Raw genomic sequence first — 15,089 nt, 5'->3', positions numbered from 1 at the left:
TCAGCTGATGAGTAGGAGGAGGGTTGGAAACACTTGGCTCATCACGTGCTTGTATCAGTTAGAGGTGCTTTTAATTGTAATGAGACTGATACAAAATTTGGAGATGGTTGCAGCTTTTTGCTGCATATGTGACTTGCTGATCTCTGTGTAATCACCTATTGGAGGTTATGGAAGCCCCTAAATGACAACCTGAAGGGAGATAATCGTGCACAGGGTTATGATAACACCATATCTCTTACTCCTCCACGATCAAAGCCATCAGATTGCGTATGAGATCATCAATTATGGAAACGTGAAAACCATGTGCTGAAGGATGCTGCTAGTGAAGATGGACGCATGCATGCAAAGGGGAAAGAGATACACACCACAATAACAGCCGGACAGCCCGTGGATGCACTCACCTCTGTCCCGGGGGCTCCGTGAATTCACCGAGTCCCGTCGCCCCCTTCCCCCCCGGCGTGGTCGCGCGTGCTGCTCCAGTTTCGCGGTGCAGAGTCGCCTCTCTCTTTTATTTTAATCCATCTCCATGCGTCTCCCTGAAATCCAAACACCCCTTCTCAGTGAGATCTCTGGCTATTCTGGGGAGAGGAGAGAAGGCAGGGAGGATGAGGGTTGGATGGGAGTAAGTGGGGAGACCTACAGAGGAGGAGCAGGGATGGTGCTGATGGTGGAAAAGTCCAATTTGCTGCACTTGCTGCTAACGCGCTCCTTTTTCCTCCTCTTAGGCTATTTCCTGGCTCTCTTTTTGTAAGAAGTGAGAGCTTCACGTGCGTCTTCCCGGTTCCTCCCCTTCACTTCCACCTGCTGGTTTTCCTATTTCCCATTGAGGAAAAATAACAAATGGAAATCCCAGAAAAAAGGAAGCTTATTTCTGTGCGCGAGGCATCCGTCACACGGTTTTTTCGGGTACGCAGTCAGCTTCACGCGCACTCACAAACACACACACAAAGGCACGGGGGCCGAGCAGGGCTGAGGAGGAGGAGGGGGGTTTTAAGGGGAGGAGAGAGTGTGGTGTGTGCGTTTATACGGTGGGGGGAGGAGACAGTCTGGTCCACACTCGCTCCCCTCTCCTCCTTTCCTTGCTGGATTCCTGTTTCGGGGCTACCACCGAGACAAAGGGCTGGATTTTGGAATGTGTGTAAACGCAGCTTACGCATGTGTGCGTAAAAGAGAGGGGGCGGTTTTTGGAGATAACCTCTCATCTACAATCGCGAGCCAATTTCACTGTAATTACAGTATTAGCTACAGAATCAGACACGCCTCACGCGCCTTTAAAGAGCATCACATTTCTATGCTTTTCCTTTAACTTGTGCATCTTTTAAAGGCTGATATCTCTGCCTTTGTTTACTCCGGGAGGGTGTGGCGGGTCTGACCACCGTGGTGCATTTGGATTCCCCCGGAGGAATCGGTTGCACGCGCTCCGTTTAATAGCACAGCGCACATTCACAGACACCTCCGCGATTCACTGACTCATCACTGGTGACATTGCGGCTATTAACATCAAAGAGGGGCTGTATGTGCGCATTTACGTCAGTAAGGTGTGTCAGTGGCCTGTTACTCCATGAGCACTTAGATAGTTTTAGAGATAAGGGATCTATATTTTCTCCTCCCACGGTTATCAATTCTTAATGGGACAGAAAACTGGACTCCAGCTTCTACTTCAAACTCCATCTTCTCCCTTTTTTTAGGTTGTGCATCAGAAATAGAAGCCAATAGGCAAAATTAAAAGGATATTTCTGTATTTTTTAAGTTGGGTTGTATAAGGTCCTTGGCAATAGGTTGTTTGCAATCACGTGATCCGCTGGGGGTCAGGAAGTGGGGGCAGCCATAAGGAACAGAGAGGATTAGTACTTTACAGCTCTAAATGGACATGTAAGCTGCAATTATCATCAGAAAATGTCTACATAGGTACGATCCCTTCACTTAACTTTGTTCTTTTTACTTGCAACAGTTTATCCAATCCAATTCAGAAATGTTAACCAGTTTTCTTAAAACAGAATTACCTTTTATAGGTAATGTCAACAATGCGGAAGGGTACATGCAACTAAATGATTAGGACAGTAATGTCAGGCTTTAGCTAAGCCATGATGTGAACAAATTTCAGGATGCCAGAAATAAAGTAAGAGAAACTGAGACAGCACTGATGGAAAATATTTAAATAATTGTGACTAGAAGTAAAAGTGCAAAAACTTGCAGAAATGGGTTCAAAATGGGTTGAAAGTGGCAAAAAAGCAGTAAAATGGGCAAAAAGTCAATTTAAACTTGATAAAAATGGGCAAAAATACCAAAAATCATTTGAAGTGGTGACACATGTTAGTTAAAAATGGGATAAAAATGAGAAAAGTGGGCATATAAAGTGGTAAAAATTGATTGAAGTGGCATAATGTAGCAAAAATGGGCCCAAAAAAAAAGGAAACAGATGGTCAAAAATGGAAAAAATAGGTTAGAGTGGCAATAATGGGTGCAACCAATGGCAAAGAAAGGGTTAACAGTGGCAAAAAGTGGTAATTGGGCTAAAAGTGACAAACATGTGACAAAATCAATTAAAAGTTGCTAAAAACAGGCAAAAACACCAAAATGTTTGAATTGGCAATAGAGTTGTGTTAACAGCAATAAGTGGCGAAAAAGTGGCAAAATGGGTAGCATTTAAGTAGCAAAAAATTGTTAAAATGTGAGAAAATAAGTAAAAATGGGCAAAAATGGGTTTAAAGTGGCAAGTAAGCAGCATGATTGTTTTAAACAAGTGCTAAAAATGGGCAAGCGGAGGCAAAAATAGTTAAAAGTAGTGGAAAAAAGGTGCAAAGCAGCACAAATAGGATAGAAGGGACAAAAACAGTGGGAAAAATGTGGCATAAGTTGGCAAAAAGAAGCAAAAAATTGTCTCAAAGTGGCACCAAGAAGTGCCACAAATTGGTGGACAGGGGTGAAGGCAGCATGAAAACATTCTTTAGAACACAACAATAGTTTGAACCACTTTTCAACCCCAAAATGTGGTAACTGTTAGCCAGGATGCTAGCACCAATGCTACTGATCAATCACACATGCAGTGACATCATCAGTAATTCACAACTGCAGAGGGCCCATTCTCTGGGTTTTTCAGGGGCCCAGCCAATTCTGTAGGCAGCCTGCTTGAAGATTATTAATATTCTTCTTCTTATTATTAATATTAATAATATATTAGCATCTAGCATCGTCTAGCCAGATCAAGGAAGGCAAGTGTCTTGGGGAGTCTTGTTCTGAGTTAAGAGGCTAGCTGTGCCCTTAGAATATAAAAAATACTCATTTTGTGACAAACATTTTTAATTGAAATGGTGATGTACTATCAACCAAATTAAACTTGTGGGGTAAGCGACCGTCTGATGAAGTGGCATTCACGAACAAGCCTTTTCTACGAAACAGCTCTTTTATGTGAGCAACTGTAGCTAGATCTCATTTGAGTGCCAGTTTCCTTTCCTCCAATCACACTTAAAAAGCCAAACTGTTTAAAAGGGGAAGATCCTTTTGGGGCAAAACAACCAGTTCTACTGAGCCAAACCAAATGATCTGGATCTCTTAAAAGAAATGGATTTCCCATCACATCTGCATCATCTGCAAACAACCTATTGCTGTTATTTATGTCTGGTGGTGTGGCTGTTCTGCGATCCCCCTGCCCTTTCACAAGCCTACATAGAAAGTGTTAAGCAGAAACAGCAGATCCTGCTCTTCCTATGCTGATAAGGAAAGCATAAGGCAGGGAGAGAGGCAGCAAAACCCAGAGCAGGGCAGGTATCAACAGAATGACATTGATTAAGTCAGAAGCAGAATGAAGGAGGAGCTGGGGTGGAGGAGGGTTGCAACAGCAGCTTACAGGGAGAGTGGAAGAGCATTGCCAGGCAAGAGTAGTTTAAATAAGACAGCATGAGAGCGATTGGCCAGTACTGTGCTTGTGATACTGTGTGATACATTCAGGTACTCTCCCAGACATCATGTAAATACCTGTACTGACTAATATGAGCAGAAGAAATTCACTCACTGACCACCAACTAATTCTTTCCCACTCATTCACATATTTGCAAAGGAGCACCACCCTCCCCCTCAGCCCCCCTTCTCCCTCAATCTCTGTCACTCGGCTCTGTGTCTCCACTACATGAATGGGGGCGCCCCATTTAGCGTTGATCCTGTCTCCAGTTGCCAGGGAGTTTCTCTGGTTCTCATGGGGTACTCCCTCATGTCTGACTCCCCCTCCTTTTTTCCTCCTCTCCTAGAGCCCCCGCCCCAGACATCCTCTCACATACACAGAGGCATAGACACAGCCACCCCACCAATAACACCCAAGGGTTGGTCACAGCTGGCAGCAGCTAATAAACTCATCACTCACAGTGCCTGGCTCCTATTTACCTACTAGACAAAGCACAGTGGAGATAGAGGGTGGAGGGAGGAGGGAGGGGGAGGGAGAACATGTGAGGTGGAGGTGGATGAACGCTCGCTTTCTGCTTCCCACGGACTTCACCTCTCAGCAAAGGTGAAAGTGGTCCTTGAAGATGCAGAAATCACCACTTTTGCTTCATTTATCCACACAGCGTTACAGCACCATCAGCACTCATTGCTATTAAACCCACTCGGATGGTAATTGATTGCCGGGAGGGTGGATGTACATTTGGGATTCGTAAGTTTGATTAAAATCCTTCCCGACTGCTGTTCACACATGTGACCCAATTATTTCATGTGAGCAAAAAACCGGCCATCTTTGCTGAGAAATACACGTGGATGTGTAGGTGTCTGCATAGAAAGCACATGTGCATGCTCGCAAAGCTAACGCAAGGAAAAGGCGACTTTATGCACGCACAAATTTGCACAAATCTTCTACTTCTCTGCATGCAAAAGCCTGCATGTGTCTTGCATGGGATCCTGATTGATTTTTTTTTACACCACCCAATCCCTCCATTTGACAAAGAGCCTATTGTTTATTTTATTACGAGGCGGATCTAGGCATGTGTGAGGGCTGAAAACATGTGATTGATTGGCTTTATCTCCAAGTGATTATCCTCACTTTATACAGTCTGGTCGATGCAGGGGTGCTAAATCATCAGCATGCTTCTCCCATCTCTCTCTCCATCATCCTCTTCAAACATCCCACACACTGTTAGCTCTCATCACTACTGAAGAATTATATTTGCAGTATCAATATCAATTCTCTCTACTCTGAGTGTCATGTGTCATGTACACGCTCGCTTTTTCAGTGTATCCGAGGATTAATGTTACTGTGATGATGTGGTTGGAAAAAAAACTGCATACCTTGGTAATGAAATGCACGGCTGTGAAACAATACAGGTGAAATGTGTAACAAGGATTCGCTGTGGCGTGTTATCTAGGCCACTGCTTCATGTGGCGACTGAAGTGTGACTGACTGGCAAATATACATGAGCGCAAACACGCACAAACATAGACTCAGGTGATGCATGACTCACATCTAAAGGTTGCCTATCTTTAGCATCAAACAGCTGAATACAAGCGCATGTTTCCATCACACACACTCCAGCATTTTCAACATGAAGTCGTTCTCTGCAGGTATTTACACTCCTCCTGTCAGTGCCTATAGGGAGACATTCAAGTGCCTCTGTGTGGCTGAATACTGCCATTGCATGACTCATTAAACAATGCTGTTAACCCCTGGATGAGGTGGTGTGTAAACAGCCTTAGAAATATGGACTCTGATAGGACTGCTTCTTTGAAGGATTTCATAAACATAAACTGGCCCTATATGCAGACGACCTCTTATTGTTTTGCACAGACCCACTTAATACCATTGTACCATTTTGCCATGCAAAAACAAAATCAACTTTTCGGCGAAGTGTTTGTTTGACTTCCCAATGGAGGCTTGATGCCGAAACGTGTTGAAGTGTGTTTTTAGGTCTACACATGACCAGGCTGTGAAAATAAGAGCATTTTAGTGCTTGAAAAAGTGCCTTGGAGTTTTTTATTTTTTCATTCAACAATTCCATGCATCCCTTCTCCAAAGAGCACCTCAAACAAACTTTTATTGAGTCCAAGAAGCACTCGTTCCTATAGTTTTTCTAAATTCCAGCCACAAATTCTTTACCTTACTGTCTTTAAACCATTTCTGTGCTGCTTTTGCTGTATGCTTTGGGTCAGTGTGTTGCTGGAAAATAAACGTCCTAAGCTGTAGTTTTCCAGGACTTTCCTCTATTTTGCTACATTCATTTTATTCTCCTTTACAAGCCTTCTGGCATTAGCTGCCAAGAAGTACCCCCACAGCATGATGCTGCCACCACCATGCTTCACAGTGGGGGTGGTGTCTTGTCTGATGGCCAAAAATCACCATTATGGTCTCATCAGACCAAAGAACTTTCTTCCACGTGTCAATGGAGTCTTCCTCATGCTTTTTTGTGAACCCTTGTCCAGGAGTTGTTTTCAAAAGTGCCTTTCTCTTTAAAGACACACAGACTTTTAAATACCGACTCATAAACTCGCTCAGACTGCTACTAAAAAAAGACCTGTAAAGCTTTATACTGTCTTGATACTCTACTACTAATAATAAATTAATCAATGAAGCCCTTGAGGCTAAGCCCCCCCACCTTTCAATCCTAGTGACATCCCTGATTCTTTCCCCACGGTCTCATCAGAGGGTTGGGTGGCAGATCGTCTTAACCTTAAACCACATCAGACAGTACAATATGGTTCAAAACATCTTAAAGGTGCTTTCCTGTGAGGCATGGTTTAAAAATAGAATACAATGATTTGTAAATCCTTTTCAACTTATATTCAAATAAATGCAGCACAAAGAAAATATATTTGACATTAAAAATGCCATTGTTTTTGGAGATATACAAATGTTCTAGATTTGATGCCTGCAACACATTGCAAAAAAGTTTGGAGGAAATCGCAGAATGCTCAACAAACTCCTGGAGCTGCCCACAGGTAAGAAAGTTAATTGTTAACAGGTGATGGAACCATGACTGGGTGAAAAGGAGCCTCCTGAAAAGCCTAGTCATTAGCTGCAAATGATGCACAAAGTTGTCAGCTTTGAGAAAGACTGTGTGGGCAAATAGTCCAGCAGAATATGAACAACAACCCTCAATGTGCAATAGCAGGAAATCGAATGATTTCACCATCTAGTCCCCAATATATCCAGAGAATCTTGATAAATCTCTGCACATAAGAGACAAGGCTGAAAACAAGCACTGATTGATATGACATTTAACCCCTCAGACGGCACTGTATTAAAAAAAAACATTATTATTTGATGGTGGATATTGCAACATCGACTCATGGAAAAGTTAAAGTGCATTCAGAACGTATTCAGGCCTCCTTACTTTTTTGAATGTTGTGTTGTTGCAGCCTCATGCTACAGTTGTTTAAATTCATTTATTCTCTCATTAATCTACACTCAGTACCCCATACAATTAGAGAAAGTAAAACCTGGCTTTTATATTTTTTTGCAATTTATTAAAAAACAAGTGAAATGTCGCATTGACATGAGTATTCAGAGCCTTTACTCAGTTCTTAGTTTAAGCCCCTTTGGCAACAATTACAGCCCCGAGTAAGGCTGCCATTCTTTTTTTCAAATCCTCTCAAGCTCAGTCAGGTTGGACGGGGACGGTGGACAGACATGTTTGATAGGGTTCAAGTCATGGCCCTGGCTGGGCCACCCTAGGACATTCACAGAGTCATCCTTAGGCGACTCCTGCAAGTTATCGTCATGTCGCAAGGTGAACCTCCGGCCCATTCTGAGGTCTTGAACAGGTTTTGTTGAGGATGTCCCTCTTGTTTGCTCCATTCAGCGCACCCTCAGTCCCTGCTGCTGATAAATGCCCACAGCACGATGCTGCCACCACGCTTCACTGTTGGGATGGTATTGGACAGCTGTGCCTGCTTTCCTCCAGCTGTAACGTGTAGAATTGATGCCAGTTAGTTCAATCTTCATCTCATCAGACCAAACAATCTTATTTCTCACAGTCTGGGAGTCCTTCAGGTCTTCTTTTGCAAACTCCAAGTGGGCTTTCATGTGTTTTGCACAGAGGAGAGGCTTCAGTGATGGCTGTCTTTCTGGAAATTTGTCCAGTCTTCTGGAGCTGAGTCAGAGTGACCATCAGGTTCTTGGTCACCTCTCATACTAAGGCCCTCCTCTTGAAGAACTGCTCATAATAAACCTGCTCCTCACATGCCTTTCTTTTATCCCACTATAAAACACCTCAAATACAAAGATGTGCTAACACTGATGCCCTGTTTTACACTCTCACAGAACTGAAGGAACTCTTTATACTTGGCTGCATGTACTTGAATTTTTATTGTAACTCTAGTAATGGTTAGTATTCTCTTGGTGATTTAGTGTGTGACTCATTTATGCTGATTTCATTTGTGGAAAATTAAATTTTTATGGTGACTTAATGGCCCATATTGTCTGTTACTACAAAGCACATTTCCACTCCAAATATGAGAAAATGACAGTGAATAAGTATATAAATGTTTATTTCAAAACATGAGAATGGTCATTATGATAAAATTCAATAATATGCTGATACAATTCTTTTTATAAGGGATAGATTTAAAAGTATTTGTTTATATATCCAGTACCACAAGCTCTTTCTCTTTGAAGAATAAAATAAAATAGACTTTTTTTTTTCCTCAGACACCATGGCATGTGAACACGACCACTTCACACCACAGCGAAACGTTTAAATGTACACCAGTACCCCCATAGAAGTTCTGTTTCTGTGATAACAGTGTCAGTGTTTGAAGAAAACCTCAGTCCGTGAACGCTCCTTTGTCATAGCCGCGGGAAGCAGGGCTGTGGCGCCCTCTGCTGGACCAACTGAATAAAAGTCCAATCCAGTCAGCCTCTGCATACACTTACTGATCCACTGATCAGGTATTAAACATACTCCACTCTGTTCTGATAGAAAGCAAAAATATGATCAGAGTGGAAAAGGTGTAAAAGTCTGTTTCAGTAATCATTCATGATAAACAACAGAAATCCTCATTCAACAGCGCTCACACAGATCTGCAGCGATAGTGAAGTGTAAACATTCTTACAGTGTGGATCCATGCAGACAGCCTGGGTGTTAGATCTGCACGTCAGCAGGTTAATGAGAAACTCCCTCAGTGGTGAATATTGCAGACAATAATCCAAGCAGATACAGAACCGCTTGTTTGGGAATTTGAGACTTTGAAATCAAACTTCTGTTCAGCCGTTTTTCATTTCTCCATGCATGAAATACCAACAAGACTAAACGAAACGAAAGCACTGTTTGAAAGACAGGAAATGTTTAAGCCATGACACCCACAAAGACAAGTCTGATCTATGCTGCAGCAAATGCACACAATATGTCCATCCCAAAATTAAGATGATGGATCTGCACCAAAGACATAAATCCTAAAAAAGTGCAGGTCTTTGAATTAAAGGGGTATTGCAGTGATTTGGTATTGCATAAATTTGTAGGATGCACAAGTAACAAATGGAACAGGGTGTGGGTGGTCAGAACTAATATGGGTCCCACTTTAAAATAACTTCATCCTTAATTTCACAATATTTCCCAGTTAAAAAAATACTTAAACATTGCAAAAGCATTAATCCAACAACCACTATGTTTTCTTAGAAGATATTTTGTGGTCACCTATCACTTACATCAATTTAATTTTTTGAGCCACAGAAAACATCGAACTACAGTTGGAACAGTCTGACTGATAGTCATATCTGGTTTACTTTTATAGCAACACTGGAGTCACATTAACCCATCATAGAGATAAAAGAAAGTTGCCAGCAAAATGCACTGATTTAGGATTACGAAGCCTCTGAAGTCCCAAAAAGGGAGAATTTTATATTGTGCAAACAAGTTACTATCTGATGTCAACAAGTCAGAACAGGCTTTTTCAAGCAGCTGTGGTGCCTTCTGGCATCATCAGGGATGCCTTTGAAATTGGAATTGTTCCGGTTCTGATACCAGTATCAGAAATATGTCCCATACTGCCTAGAATGCAGGTATTGGTATGCAAGTTTATGCACCGATCCGACTCTGTTTGGTTTAATTTTATTTTGCTTCATTTAGCCATGCTAAATGTTAGCGCTATTAACTGGAAATCTATTCTTCTTCGCTGCCGGAAAGCACTGCATGCAAAGAAGAAGAACTTAAGGACCCATTGCAACAGCAAAGAGTGGTGGCTGCATGACATTTTTTCTCAGAATGTGATTGTTAAAATGCATTCCAGATTGGCGCAGACGTACACGACAAGAAGTGACACAGTTTATCAAAAGTTAAGTTTACCTTTGAATTCCTTGCGGCAGCATTTTCAGCGAGCCTGGAACTCCTGTGACTTTTCCTGAGCATGGCTTCGCATTTTTTTTTTTCGCTGAGCATTTTCCACACCTACACCACCAGGTAACTTGGGATCTCTCCTGCTCAAAATTTCAAATTAAGTTTCTCTGCTCTCTTTTTCAGCCTGCTGACTCTCCATCTGTATAAGTTCTTCTTCGGAGTACTCCAGTTCATACAAATATCCTCTCATATCCACAGTAAACAGTACATCATCATCACTTGAGTTGAATTTGCTCATGCTATCTTTGTTTTAGCTTGGTATGGTGTTATTATCCCTGTAGAAGTCCGCAGACCCACACAGCTGATCAGAGAATAACAGTGCACGGTGGCGGAAGGAGATAAAATGCCGAAAACTGCATCGTAAATTAGTTCCTGAAACCCATTTTTATGTGAAACTTGTTATGTCTTGTCTTATTTACAGCCACTATGCCGCGATGCTCTCTGATCTCGTAAGGATCAACTTTCACAAAATCACTGGATGATAATAGCCAAGTACCTCGTATGACCCAACTTCAAAAATCCTGAAATATCCCTTTAAAGTTGTGGGGGTTGGGACCCTCTTGGGGATCACAGAACACTGAGAGGGGATCGTCAAATGCCTTCCAAAAAATAAAGAATATTTTTCAAATAAAAACATGGTAATTTGATGAGATTTGCACTCTAATCAAAGTCATGTTTCAAAAAAATTCTTAAAATTTAAGTCTGCACATGACTATTCCTGAATTTGCCTGGCTGTGTTCAGCTATGCTTTTACCACCCTCAGGTACAGTGGGGGTCCCTGGTCTCTGGCACCTTTATTTTAGTGGTTTTAGGATGAAAAGTTTGAGAACCCCTGGTCTAGTGTGTGAAAAGCCTAACCTGGCCTTTACTATCCAATTGTATCATTCCACTTGTCAGCACGGGAGAGTAACTTGTGTTTACAAGGTAAAAAAAATCCCTTTTTGGAACTTCAGAGGCACCAAAGGAATGGCTCAGTTTGCAAGACATCTGTTTTGTAGGTTTGATACATGTCAAGGCTGGGGTTTTGCTACAGATTTATCAAAAAAAGCATTTATGACATAGAAGTTAGACAATGACAGGGGAGATATGCTCAACGAATAAAGATATGAATGCAATAAAAGTGGTCTTTGACTCAGGGCTGCACCAATCTTTCCTCATAGTTGATTCTTCATTATTCACATTTTTGGGAAATTATTACTTGCAATACTTCAAACATAAGTGTTCTTTTTTTATTTTTTTTTGCATCTTCAGCCACCATCACTCTGTTCACCCTGATGATGCATGTGCATTCTTAAATGAGGATTTGTTTCTGTCTTTTTACATTTGGATAACTTTGACTGTTCTGTGCTCTTGTGGCAGATTTCTCTCTGCGCCTTTGGGCCTCTTCAGACACTCTCAGAGGCCGTGCTTTTAATCAGCTTTCATTTGTGGTTGATGGCGCCTCATATGAATTACTTGTTTTTGAAATAAGCACCATGATTTGGGCTTTGTTTGCCTGGATAATTGGAAAGTTTACTGAGATTTCACAGGAATTTTATGGGCTGTTATTCCAAAGATTAGATTGCTCTTTGTGATTTCACGGATGGTAGACTTTCCCTCATTCTTTGATTGCTGTTTAAGGTTTCTTTGTTGAGATTCTGAGTAATTGTGGAGGGTAAAAATCATGAGTTTGCATTGAGTGAGTTACCACATGTTGTGTTTAAACAGCAAGCGTGCCCTAAACATACAACAAAGCCATCTTCCCACGGCTATGTGAGCACCACCTGTAAGTCCTGCACATCCACTTCCTCCTAAAGACATTCAAGTCCCGCTGCTTACACCTGATTGGTTGGCTTTTGTCCTCTCCAAAGTGTTCAGCGTGCTCGACAGGTTGGCCTTCTGCCTGTCCAGGCTGGAAGTGTTCCGTGATTGGGCGGTAACGTTCCCAGCCCCTGCTTGGTTGACTCGACTCCTCTCCAAACTAGTGGAAGTGCGTGAATGGACAGTCCTTTCTCCTGCCAGAGTGTTCACGGAGCGTAATTGGTTGGCTCTGCCTCTGTCCAAACTGTTAACTGTGTTTAATTGGCTGCTCCTGCCGTGCTCCAGACTTCCTGGAGCGCCTGATTGGTTGGCCCTCGCTGCCTGCTGATTGTTCAGGGTTTGCAGTTTGCTCGTCCTGTCCCTCTCGGGGAGTTTGGACTGAGCCAAGCTGCTTCTGTCCGTGTTTATTGTTTGTATCCTCTGTCGATCTCGCTCCCTCTCTAGACTCGTGTCCCTTCGTACAAGCCCGCTCCTCTCCCTCTCCAGGCTGCTCTGGATCTCCGCCCTCCTCGCCAGAGCCTCCCTTAGCTGGGTCCTGAACGTCTCGATCTTCCCCTGCAGGTCCTGGAGCTCCCCCTCCCACATGCTGGTCTGAGCTGCTCTGTTCCCCAGGGGGGAGAGCACCAAACCTGAGGATGCCAGTGTAGAAACCGGACCCCCATTAGCATGCAGGCTGATCTGTGGAGGAGAGGTGAAACTCCCCAGGCCGCCGAGCCCCAACCCTCCCAAACCCAGCCCGGGTCGGCCCACCATGCCGGGCCTGCCGCGCACAGAGGCGGTGTGGGTGCGTAGGCGGTAGCTGTGTAAGGTCTCCAGGTCAAAGTGCACACGCTTCTCCTTGGGCTCATGCGATGGGGAGGAGTTGTTGGTGTCTCCAGCTGTGGTGGAAGCATTGGGGGAGGTGGGGGGAGACGGGGCAGGAGGGTGATGCTGTTTCCTGTGGAGGGTGCAGTTCTCTGAAATACAGGAGGAGGGGCTGGGGAAAGAGAGGGAGATCACAGCAGAGGGCAAATATCAGTTAAAAAATTCTCTAGAGTAACATACATTAATATATTTCACTATAAGCAGGCATCAGATGAAAAAATAAACTGTATTAATATGAAATATTGATGTTGTCTGGCACTTTTGGACTGTTTCCAGGAATTTTAGAAATTTATTTCCTATTTGTTCTCCTGTTTTTAGACCCCAGAAGCACTTAAAATGTAGCTCAGGTGCCTACCATTTCTCTGGATCATTGCTGAGAAGTTTCTACACCTTAATTGTCCAATCTGTTAAACTGATTTGACATGATTTGGCAAGACCTTCTATAAAGAGGTGTACACCTCTTTATAGAAGGCCTCACAGCTGACAATGCATATCAGAGCAAAGACCAAGCCATGAGGTCAAACGAACTGCCTGCAAAGCTCAGAAAGAGACAGGATTGTTTTAAGGCACAGATTTGGGGAATGCTACACTGAGGGTTCCCAAGAGCACAGTGACCGCCATAATTCTCAAATGGAAGAAGTTTGGCACAACCAGGACTCTTCCAAGAGCTGGTCACCCAGCCTTACTACTACTCAATCAGGAGAGAAGAACCTTAGAGCTCCAGAGATCCTGTGTGGAGATGGGAAAAGAATGGCTACAGAAGCCTCTCCTCAGTGCAAAACACATTCCTGCTTTGAGTTTGCAAAAAACAAACAAAAAAACAAACAAACAAAAAAAAAAAAACACCAAGACTGAATCGTCTGGAATCAGTTCTTCATGTTTTGCCTGGAGGTAACCAGGCACCACTCATCACCTGCCCAATACCATCTGTACAATGAAGCATGGTAGTGGCAGCATCATGCTGTGGGTGTGGTTTTCAGCAGCAGGGACTGGGAGACTGGTCAGGGTTGAGGGAAAGCTGGATGGTGCAAAGTATAGAGATACACTTAATGAAGTCTTGCCTTGCAGTGCTCAGGACCTCAGACTGGGCCGAAAGTTCACAACCCAACATGACAATAACCCAAAGCACACAGCCAAGACAACAAAGAAGTGGCCTTACTGTCCTAGAGTGGCCCAGCCAGAGCCCTGACTTGAACCCTATTGAACATCTCTGGAGAGACCTGAAAATGGCTGTGCACTATTGGTCCCCATCCAACCTGACTGAGCTTAAAAGGATTTGCAAAGAAGAATGGCAGAAATCCCCCAATCCAGGTGTGCAAAGCTTGTTGGGTCATTTTCAGAAAGACTTGAGGGTGAAATAGCTGCCATTGTAATGCATCGCATACACTGGATTTTACAGTATTTTATGTCTTCAGAGGTGATGGAATTTTTCAGACAGGGTAGTTTAGATGAAAATAATTGCTCATATCTGTTATAAATCACTGCAATCATTAAAAAGAGAACAATACTGTGTATAAAGTCTTAAAGGTGCAGGTCTAAAAATACTGTAAGCATGGTTAATGCGGTCATTTCAACCTAAAGAGTTCATTGACATTCTGGGGAATCTTCTGATTCCAAACAGCCGCATCATTGAGACTGATGGAAAGATTTATAACAGTCTGAGCAGTAAATATTAAGCTGTTCTGCAGCTACTGAGGAGGATTAAACTAAAAAGATGTGTTTATTAGTGAGCTTTAGAGGAGCTGGAAGGCAGCTTAACTTTATGCTAAGCTAACCCTGAAATCTCTTGTTTCCTTGAAAAGTCCCCGTTCCCACACTGGGAAGTCACTCCTCTGCCTTCAATATCTCTGTGCTGGTATAAAATGAAACATGAGAATAAAATCTAACGGAACTAATACTGACTAAAACGAAATACATCGCCGAGTAAGGCTTTGTTGAAAATTAAAGAAGAAGTCAAACCATGGCTGGATTTGTTGTTCTCAGCTCTTTGTCCACACTGACTGGCCAGCACATCCTTCAGTTTGTTAATGTTGAACTTGGAGGCTCAAAAATGTCACATACATGCATTTTACTCCTCATATTCTGCAGATGGTAAACTGTTACAGCTGAATC

General features: G+C 42.9%; 2 protein-coding genes across 2 annotated transcripts in view; both read right to left on the bottom strand.

The window, feature by feature from the left end:
• Positions 1-832, bottom strand: part of plppr3a (phospholipid phosphatase related 3a) — a 34,608-nt gene extending 33,776 nt beyond the window's left edge. The window contains exon 1 of the mRNA XM_041813102.1: positions 402-832. The gene's annotated coding sequence lies outside the window, so the exon portion shown is untranslated. The remainder of the gene's footprint in view (positions 1-401) is intronic.
• A 7,720-nt stretch (positions 833-8,552) lies between these two features.
• The window catches only part of grin3ba (glutamate receptor, ionotropic, N-methyl-D-aspartate 3Ba), a 165,320-nt gene continuing 158,783 nt past the window's right edge, over positions 8,553-15,089 (bottom strand). Inside the window, exon 12 of the mRNA XM_041811979.1 lies at positions 8,553-13,089. Coding sequence (XP_041667913.1) covers positions 12,114-13,089 — 976 coding nt within the window. The 3' untranslated portion in view covers positions 8,553-12,113. The remainder of the gene's footprint in view (positions 13,090-15,089) is intronic.

Source organism: Cheilinus undulatus, linkage group 18 (assembly GCF_018320785.1).
Source record: "Cheilinus undulatus linkage group 18, ASM1832078v1, whole genome shotgun sequence".
Classification (NCBI taxonomy): domain Eukaryota; kingdom Metazoa; phylum Chordata; class Actinopteri; order Labriformes; family Labridae; genus Cheilinus; species Cheilinus undulatus.
This window is presented reverse-complemented; position numbering and strand designations above follow the sequence as displayed.